At 33.7% G+C, this 9,437-nt stretch overlaps 2 protein-coding genes across 2 annotated transcripts; one reads left to right on the top strand and one right to left on the bottom strand.

The window, feature by feature from the left end:
• Positions 1 to 268: 268 nt before the first annotated feature.
• Positions 269 to 2,175, bottom strand: CPT4 (Undecaprenyl pyrophosphate synthetase family protein). Its single transcript, XM_023656407.2, has 3 exons — positions 1,660 to 2,175; positions 961 to 1,028; positions 269 to 882 (listed from the first exon to the last, which is right to left on the bottom strand). The coding sequence occupies exons 1-3, from the start codon at positions 2,038 to 2,040 to the stop codon at positions 435 to 437; spliced, it is 897 nt and encodes a 298-aa protein (XP_023512175.2). The 5' UTR covers positions 2,041 to 2,175; the 3' UTR covers positions 269 to 434.
• A 2,267-nt stretch (positions 2,176 to 4,442) lies between these two features.
• DDB2 (damaged DNA binding 2) lies at positions 4,443 to 9,067 on the top strand. The gene is made up of 11 exons (XM_023656092.2): positions 4,443 to 4,747; positions 4,867 to 4,957; positions 5,460 to 5,587; positions 6,267 to 6,389; positions 6,530 to 6,618; positions 6,754 to 6,874; positions 7,104 to 7,195; positions 7,296 to 7,425; positions 7,694 to 7,942; positions 8,079 to 8,275; positions 8,499 to 9,067. The coding sequence occupies exons 1-11, from the start codon at positions 4,517 to 4,519 to the stop codon at positions 8,734 to 8,736; spliced, it is 1,689 nt and encodes a 562-aa protein (XP_023511860.2). The 5' UTR covers positions 4,443 to 4,516; the 3' UTR covers positions 8,737 to 9,067.
• The last annotated feature ends 370 nt before the right edge of the window (positions 9,068 to 9,437 follow it).

Raw genomic sequence — 9,437 nt, forward strand, 5'->3', positions numbered from 1 at the left:
TATAAATATTTAAAACGAAATATAAAATTCAGAGATATTTTTCTATATATTTAATAAATTACTAATATTATAATTTTTTAAATCACCCAAAAATAACCAAAACGATAATTTTTAGTTTTAAATTTTGTGTGTAATAAATTTGCAAATATTAAAAAAATGTCAAATAATTCACACTTTAAATTATTAAAATAATTTTATTGTTTTCCAAAATACATTAATAATTTCTCCAATATATATATATATATATATATAAAATAAAACTTTAATATAACACCGAAATTATTATTATTAATACGTATAAAAATTAGAAATTACATCTCTGCTTTCATTTCCTATGGTGTCGTTAACATTATATATATATATATATGTATTTCTATTAACCAATTGATGTGTACAGTAAAAGAGTATTTATTTGATCGAGGAGACGAAATCAATCAAGACTGCCTTCCGCCGTAGCGCCGCTGCCTGGTCTGATACGAAACCAGAGCCTCCACGAAATCCTGTTTCCGGAAGTCCGGCCAGAGCGTCTCGGTGAAGAAGAATTCGGTGTACGCCGATTGCCAGAGCAGGAAGTTGCTGATTCGGAGTTCGCCGCTGGTTCTGATGAGGAGATCGGGGTGAGGAACCGCCGTGCATTTCGTTTCCAGTTCCTGTTCGATCAGGCTGTCGTTGATGTCTTCCACTTGGATCTCGTCGTTCTTCACCTTCCGGGCGAGGCTTCTGCAGGCCTGAAGGACGTCGTATCTTCCGCTGTAACTCGCCGCCACGATGAGTTGGAGTTTGGTGTTGGATTTCGTTTCTTCCACCGCCGTGTTTATTAGGTTCTGTAGGGATTTGGGAAGCAGCGATAAATCCCCAATCACCGATAACCTAATTCCCTTGCTGTGTTTGATTTAATTAACGCAATTAATTAGTTAGTTAATTAACTAATTAATTTAATTAAAATATTAATAGAATTACCTCGAAGATTTTTCCATCTCAGATTTCAAAACTCTTTCGAATAAAAACATCAAAAAGTCGACCTCCCGCTGTTACCCAACAAAAAATACATAATTAATTTATATAATAATAATTAAAAAAATGTTTTAAATTTTATATATTGGTTTTTTTTTTTTTAAGAAAATAATTATTTAATGGACTAGAGAAAATAAATTGATATTTTACCTTACAAAATAAATAAAATGCCTCTAGAATTAAAAAAATAAAATTAAAAGTTCTATATTAGATTTTTAAAATTTTGATTTTAGGTTTAAATATAACCGTAGATTTTTCATTTTGTGTATGATGTTCCTAAATTATTAAAAAAATTAAATATATTAAATATTTTTATTTAATAATATAATATAAATATTTTGATTATTTTTAAAATTTAGAGAAATTAAATATGAGCTTTAAAATCCATAAAATAAGCTTAAAATTTAACCAAATTCAAGAAAATTTAATTTTATGTCAATAAATTTATTAAATTTATTAAAAAAAAATAAAATTTAATAGATAAATTAGATATAAATTTAAATTTTATGCATAACAAAATTATAAAATTTTAAATTTGTATTTTAAAAAATTCAAAAACTCAAAAATAAAATTTGTAATTTTAAAAATTATCCTAAACAAATTTAACTAAATTTATAATTTAATAAATTAAAAGGGAAAACGGACCTTAGAGCGAAGCCAGTTATCATAAGAGAAAGCAAAAACGGTGAGTACAGGAATATCCAATTCCAAGCATAGGTCAACCATCTCCCGTAACGACCGTACGCCGGCGTCGTGGCCTTTGGAGTCCGGCAACTTCATCCGCCTAGCCCACCGCACATTTCCGTCCATAATCACCGCCACGTGTCTCGGCAGGAACTCCTTCTGCAGGCCCGCAGGCAACGCGGCTTCCTCGACAGTCGGCGCGGCCACATCCGCCGCTCTCAGTCGGAGATTGGAGAAGCGGCGGCGGTCGGAGACATAGGGCTTTGGAAAAGCGCAACCGAAAACGAATTTAGGCGGCGGTAGAAGGTTGTCGATCGGGAGGGGGAAGCGGACGGAAAACATTGCCGGAATTAGAAGAAGAAGAAGAGAGGAATTGTTAGTTCCAAAAACTTGCGCAGGTTCGAATCGGCTATGGGCGCTTAAATCAATTAGGTCTGTGGATAGAGACAATTGAAACGACACCACAAGTGGAGACTGTGATGTCGTTCCGTGAGAATCTCACCAATTTGCTTTGATTTTTCGATTTTATTTATTAGAACACTTATTTATGATCGAAAAATAAATCAAAATAAAATTATTCAACAACATCATTGTCTATTATTTATAATAATACAAAAATGTCAATATTTATATAATTTATTCTAAATTGTTTTTAATTATTAATAATTAACATATGGAAAATTAAATTAAATTTTATGTTCTTAAATTTTAAATTAAGCAAGTCTATAAATTTTAATATATATTGAATAAATCAATAACTCATTAAATAAAAAGTTGAAACCTATTACAGCGTCATAAATTGAATAATTAACTGTTTAATTTAATATATATATATATATATATATATATATATATATATATATATATATATATATATATTTATTTATTTATTTATTTTTCTATTTTTGTTTGTATAATTAGAAGTGGAGTTGGGGTGCGGACATCTGCCATGAGAGGCTTCTGGTTCTTATATCCACATTTGTCATTTTCAGTTCCTCTTTAAATGTTGATCTTATAATTTTGATGTTTTTTTTTTATCTTTTTTTGGTATTTTTTCGACGACTTACCTTGTGGTTTGTATGTCGTGTGAGTTTAACGTCGATGATTAGAGCTTATTTGGACATTTGCACTCATGAAATATCGTATATACCTATACCGAGTTCAAATTTAGTTGTCTTGAGTCAAGTAAAAATTAGGATCGTGTACTCTGTGTGAAAAATATCTTAACAGTTAACTCTATCTCTATAGATTGACTGCGATCGAATATCTGAAGGCAAGAACATTGTTTGAGATTCAAATCACTCCACAAACAAGATTAATCATGTCTAACTTGAATGATTCTTGTTGATCAAATATCTCAAGTCAAAAACACTTGATTGAGATTCAAAGAACTCCACAAATAAGATTGATCATGTCAAGCTTGAATGATTCTACATGCAACCTATACTACGTAGAATTGCTGCTTAATAGTGTTGGTTGATTTTGAGTCAGACTATCCAAATTTTTATAGATAGTGTCTGCGATAGTTGACTTGATTTTTTAGGAGGGGCTAGACTGAATCGTGCCTATGCCCGAGCTTTTAGCCATTTGTCCATGTAGTCAAGAGAACGACTCAACCGAGTCTTTTAATTAACTCTGCAAAGCGTTTAGGAATTTGTAGTAGCCACAATATTGTCGTTAACATACTCATCTTATCAAATTCAACGAATTTTCCAATAATTACTCTCTACTCACAAGCTGATAGCGAACTCGATACTGAACTCAAATGTTTTTATTAAGGAATAGAACTTTCTAGGTAAAAAATAATTAAAATTAAGAAAGAAAAAACAGAACTTTCTGGGTGTTTTTTTTTTTGTATTTGTTATATTATTGAAAATAATTATAAATTGTTTTTTACATAAAATTCGAATAATAAAAATAAAATTTTATTAAAAAAAAATTATACGACGTGACTTTTTAAAATTAACGAATTTTTATTTTTTGTTTGAAAAAATGGAACTACAAATTACCTTTATTTGACCCTATTGCCCTGGACTGGAAAATGACTCACCGGCGATGCCCTTCCATTGGTTGGGCTGGTATTTGGTTTCATTTAGATTCAATTATTAACCTCTCATAATCAAATAATTATCAACGTGTGAAATTGCATTCATTAAATAAGAAAATTACATTCAGTAATTTGAATCAGTCATAATATTTTATTAAATAAATAATAATCAATATTTAAACCACTCAAAATTAATTAAATAAAATTATTTATCTAATAAAATATGGTAAGTAAAATTATCATATAATTCTTTATGGATTAAAATAAGGAATTTTCTTCTTTTTTTTTTTATAGAAAATATGGGAGATATTTATTTAAAAAATAAAAACAAATACACGTGTCACTACACTGACACGTGTCGTTATATGCACATGACACGTGTTCGGATAGTAAGAAATTTGCATTACATCACCCAAATGTTTCTTTAAATAATTTCTATTCCCCATTAAAGAAACTTTAAGGGTAGTTTGGGATATAATATAAAATAATATGTTTCTTTTTTAGTGTAAAGAAAAAATAAACAAAAACGGTAAAAAGTTATTATCTTGTAGTAATAATTCGTTTAAGGGTAAAAGTTGATTTTTCTTTTTTTTTTTTTTTTTTCTAAAAGAAAATAGATCTCGAAACGACGCCGTATTTTGGAGAGATTCACGCATGGGCAGGGGAAGGCCAAGAGGCCGGTTGAGCGCCACGTATTCTCCCGCCACCATTGAATACCGCAATGGCGCTTATAGCCTCAACCCCGAGACTAGATGTCGAAAAACCCTGAAAATGGCTCCGACGACGAGAAGTTTCTCATTTCCCAGAGTGATAATCGAGAAGGACACCGACTCCGAGCAGAGTTCGTCGGAAGAAGACGACGATGAAGAACCTCTTCACGACGATGACGAAGATGAAGGGGAGAATGGTAAAGATTCCGAAAATGATGGCCAAAGGATTGAGGAGGAGTCCGACAAGAAGGGAAAAGCCCCCATTACTATTAGTCTCAAGAAAGTGTGCAAAGTAAGTGTTCGATTCGAGGTTTTTCTGTTCGCTTTTGTCGATCACTGATGAAGGTTTTGATCATTCGTGTTATTGGCGGGGGATTTTAAAAAATAATAACATTATGGTTGATTCTTTAGGTTTGTAAAAGGACTGGTCATGAAGCGGGGTTCAAAGGGGCTACGTACATTGATTGCCCTATGAAACCATGTTTTCTCTGCAAGATGCCTGGTGAGCGCTTAAATTTCCGATTCTTTTACGTTTAGTTTCTTGTTTCACTTCGCCTGCTGGGATTTCCGATTCTGAACCGAATGCAACAATCGGTTGATTTTTGAAATTTGGATGATTTTCGAGAAGTGTGTTCCTCAAACAGAGTTTTAGCGGATTGGATTCGTCAATTATACATTTGAACTGCTAGAATTTTATACATTGTCTGCAAGCCATTGCAACATTAACTTGCGCTAGATGCTATACTGTGGCCAAGCTCGGCGTTAGAATTTTTAATGAGGATGACAAGGAGCTTTATGTAGACAATCGAGAGGGAAATTTTTGGAAGAGAACTATGAAATTTATTTAGTTCTCATCTAAGATGAACTACCTTCTTATATGGGGTTTAACATAATGTTGTACGGTCTTCTGCATTTTCTCATGCTTAATGTTTTATTTATCCCATCTTTATAGAATATTCTGACTTGGGGTCTTCTATTACTCGTGATTTATCAACTAATTGAAGGACATACAACAATGTCATGCCCGCATCGGGTGGCTACTGAGTTTGGTGTCATTCCAGCATCCCATAAGAATACTCGTAATGCACTTTTATATGTCTTTGAGCGGCAGTTTAAGCCACATATTCCTCCTGTAAGTCCGTTTCTACTTTTCTTGGTAATATTTATTTTCTTCTTTCATTTTTTGATTCCTGGGAATAGTTTTTTTATCTAAGCTATCAAACTCTTGGCTGCGAGGTGCCTCTCTCCTTTTTTGCTCATCAAATTGGATTATTGTAGGTCATGCATTTTTAGTATGAGATTAAAAACATTGAATTCTCCTAATTTTTATGCTGTATAAATTACAAAGTTCCTATTGTTAGTATTTACTTTTATGAAACATTTAGCTTTTCTATATGCTGGTTAACAGTGGCAGATAGAATATATTTGTAAGGAACAATGTTTCAATTAATCGGAGTAATCGGTTAGAATGCCAAAGAACCTTTTCCTATTGGATTGGTAGTAATGGTAATGGAAAAATGATTGTAGTCACAAATTTTTAAACTTCTTTTCATTTCTCGACCCATCAATTTTGTAAGGCGTCCAACTATTATATGGCCAAGTGAAAGTGCCCTTATGCTGGCATGAAGACTTAACATTATCAGGGGGAAAAAAAACCCCAGTCCCCTTTAGATGATCAGGTGTGTAGGACTTTGATAGCCTTCTTATTACTTGTCTGTTGAATGCTATATTTGTATGGTTGTTATACAGCTGTATTCCGAAATCACGGGCTAATTTGTCTGTCAGTTTGATTGGTTTATTGTATCTTGTAGATCAAACCAGCATATGTGATCCCAGATCAAGTGAACTGTGCAGTTATAAGGTACCATAGTAGACGTGTAACGTGCCTGGAGTTCCACCCTACAAACAACCGGCTTCTTTTATCTGGAGACAAGGTGAATTTGATCTATACTGGTTTACCAAATATCCCAGTTTTTGTTCATTTGTTAGCCTTTTCGATAACCTCCAAGTAGAAACCTGATTCTCATTTTTTTTTCCTATCTTTCCATTTTCCTTGTCTTATATATTACCTCAGAAAGGACAAGTTGGAGTTTGGGATTATGATAAAGTGCATGAGAAGGTAGTCTATGGAAATATACATTCTTGTATCGTAAATAACATGAGGTAATAATCTTCTCACGTAGTTTCTGATTTTTATCTCATTTTCTTGCTCATTGGAAATTGCTTTACTGGAGTTAAGTTATATCATGTAAACCGCACTCAATTTTTAATGGAAACATGATTCCCAAATTATTTCAGGTTCAGTCCTACAAATGACGGTATGATATATGCAGCATCTTCTGATGGAACCATTAGTTGCACAGATATGGAGACTGGAATTTCTTCTTCATTAATGAACCTCAACCCTGATGGTTGGCAGGTCTTTATAACCCTTTTTTTCCTTTCCATATTGCCTCGATCAAATTTTCCTTTTAGATCGCTTCTTCCTCCGTAAGGTTAGAAATAAAGGTCTTCTAGAGAAATACCTCGTGGAATTCAGTATTCATATTTTACAAGCCCTCCCCCAAGTGTGACAATACATCATTTTGAATTCCAAACATCTGTATATAAACTCCTGGGGACTGTAACTTCAGTGTTGTCTTCTATAGGGCCCTAATAATTGGAGGATGCTATATGGCATGGATATCAACCCAGAGAAGCACGCTGTGTTTGTCGCTGACAATTTTGGTTTTCTATACTTGTAAGTGATTTCTTTCCTTTTTCTGTTTGAATGATCAAAGATGCATCTTTCTTCTTTTTCTTTTTAAAACGTAATTGCTTATGAGACATGATGCACTTAGGGTGGATACAAGGTCAAACAACAAATCTGGGCAGGCTGTTTTGATCCATAAGAAGGGTAGCAAAGTTGTTGGACTGCACTCTAATCCTCTTCAACCTGATCTTCTCTTGAGTTGTGGAAATGATCATTTTGTAAGATAATTTGATCGTTTGTATTATTTGTTTAAATCTTTTGTTCTGTTCCACCGTAATTGTGCATGTGTGATGGATAAAGTTCCTTTAACAAGAACATAAATGATAAGCAACAAATGATGCAGTTTTTTTTTTTTATCATTTGCTTACAAACGCTACATTTTCATATTTCCATTAAAAATTTATGGATATCAGGCTCAAAGATTTCCAATATTTGATTGCATGTTACTATCCATCATACTAACCACAAAAAGCTTCTGGATAACAGGCTCGAATATGGGACATTCGCCAATTAGTAGCCGGTTCTTCCTTGCATGATCTAGCACACAGACGGGTGGTAAATTCAGCTTATTTTTCTCCCATTTCTGGTTGCAAAATTCTTACAACGTCTCAGGATAACCGCATTCGTGTATGGGACTCTATATTTGGCAACTTGGATTCACCAAGTCGAGAAATTGTGCACAGTCATGATTTTAACAGACATTTGACTCCTTTTCGAGCAGAATGGGATCCAAAGGTGATACAATCTCGCAACAACTTATTTATATGTTGATATTTGTTCTCTCTCTCTCTCTCTCTCTCTCTCTCTCTCTCTCTCTCTATCCTTCCCCCTTGCTGTCCCTTAGGAAATTTCAATTTGATATGCAATGCAGGACCCGTCTGAATCGCTTGCGGTTGTTGGTCGCTACATAAGTGAAAACTATAATGGAATTGCCTTGCATCCCATCGATTTTATCGACGTCAGCACAGGGCAATTAGTTGCTGAGGTAATGGATCCGAACATAACCACAATTAGTCCAGTGAACAAGCTACATCCACGGGATGACGTTTTGGCGTCTGGGAGTTCAAGGTTTGACATTAATTCATTTCTATATATATACATGCACTCTTTTCCCATAATGTTATTATGATAGTTGGCTTTGGAACTCTCCAAATTTTAATAGATTAAGCTGTCTATAAGAAATCTTCTATACTTCAATCATTCAATTCTCACTTGTTGCCGAGAGATTACTCTTCCCCTACAAGTTTATCCATTGATGCTATTAGCATTTTCGTTGTGCTTGCTCTCTCAGATCCCTTTTCATTTGGAGGCCAAAGGATGACCATGAACCAACAGAGCAGAAGGACGAAAGGAAAATCGTTATTTGCACCGGAACAGAGAAGAAACGCAAGCACAAGTCGAAAAATGATGGAAGTGATGACGATGATTCCGATGTCGATAAGTTCACCTCAACCCCGAAAGGTAAAAACTTAAAGCCAACGAAATCTGCAACTAAAATGAGTAGCACTCATCGCAAAATGAAACGTTAATTTAACTAACCCCCCTCTCCATTTCGAGTTCTACAACCCCTTATTTATCCCCTAAGTTCATAGAATGTTGTAGTTTTAGTTTGAATCACCATAGCCCTTTGGTAAGATTAACCCAAAATTAGCCACCATAGCCCTTAAGTTCATAGAAGATTTTAGGTTTAGGTTTATTTTGAATCACCAATGCATATTGCTGGTAATTTACTGCTTGATGTGCTCACTTTTTGGCTGCATTTTGGAGGCTGATACATGCACTCTCATATTTGTATGTATCTTAAAGCCATCCTCTTTTGTGTTGGTAATATAATTTCCAAACTTTGTGTGTGTTCATCTATTTATCTTCTTTTTTTCTTTTTAAAAAAATAGTATTAACCTTTAATTTTGAGTAATTTGGGGATCGTATCGTCTCTGAGTTCCCGTCTTTACTTTTATCTATATTTGCAAGTGTTCGGGTCAACTCAACTTATTTCACGGGACAACTCGTATGACTTTTTTAGATTTGGGTACCAAAATAATATTCTATGATTAGTTATTGAGTTGATATAAGTAAATTTGAAGTTCAAATCCTAGAAGCGATATTAAAAATAAGTTTGTGTGTAATTTTGCATCTTCCTTATATTGGAAAAGGGTGACAATACACGAAACCGATCATGAATAGTATGTTTGTAACAACCGGGACACAATATTTCAAATGAAAGCCTTTA

Source organism: Cucurbita pepo, chromosome 16 (assembly GCF_057944985.1).
Source record: "Cucurbita pepo subsp. pepo isolate OVF chromosome 16, ASM5794498v1, whole genome shotgun sequence".
In the NCBI taxonomy this organism is placed as follows: domain Eukaryota; kingdom Viridiplantae; phylum Streptophyta; class Magnoliopsida; order Cucurbitales; family Cucurbitaceae; genus Cucurbita; species Cucurbita pepo.

What these genes read in the sequence shown, in the direction of transcription:
- DDB2 (XM_023656092.2), top strand. Translation starts at nt 4,517, where the DNA reads ATGGCTCCGACGACGAGAAGTTTCTCATTTCCCAGAGTGATAATCGAG. An exon ending in TCAACCCTGATGGTTGGCAG is followed by an intron (nt 6,875 to 7,103) that starts GTCTTTATAACC and finishes TGTCTTCTATAG; the next exon opens with GGCCCTAATAATTGGAGGAT. An exon ending in GTTGTGGAAATGATCATTTT is followed by an intron (nt 7,426 to 7,693) that starts GTAAGATAATTT and finishes TCTGGATAACAG; the next exon opens with GCTCGAATATGGGACATTCG.
- CPT4 (XM_023656407.2), bottom strand. Translation starts at nt 2,040, where the DNA reads ATGTTTTCCGTCCGCTTCCCCCTCCCGATCGACAACCTTCTACCGCCG. An exon ending in ATAACTGGCTTCGCTCTAAG is followed by an intron (nt 1,029 to 1,659) that starts GTCCGTTTTCCC and finishes GTTGGGTAACAG; the next exon opens with CGGGAGGTCGACTTTTTGAT. An exon ending in GAGATGGAAAAATCTTCGAG is followed by an intron (nt 883 to 960) that starts GTAATTCTATTA and finishes AATCAAACACAG; the next exon opens with CAAGGGAATTAGGTTATCGG.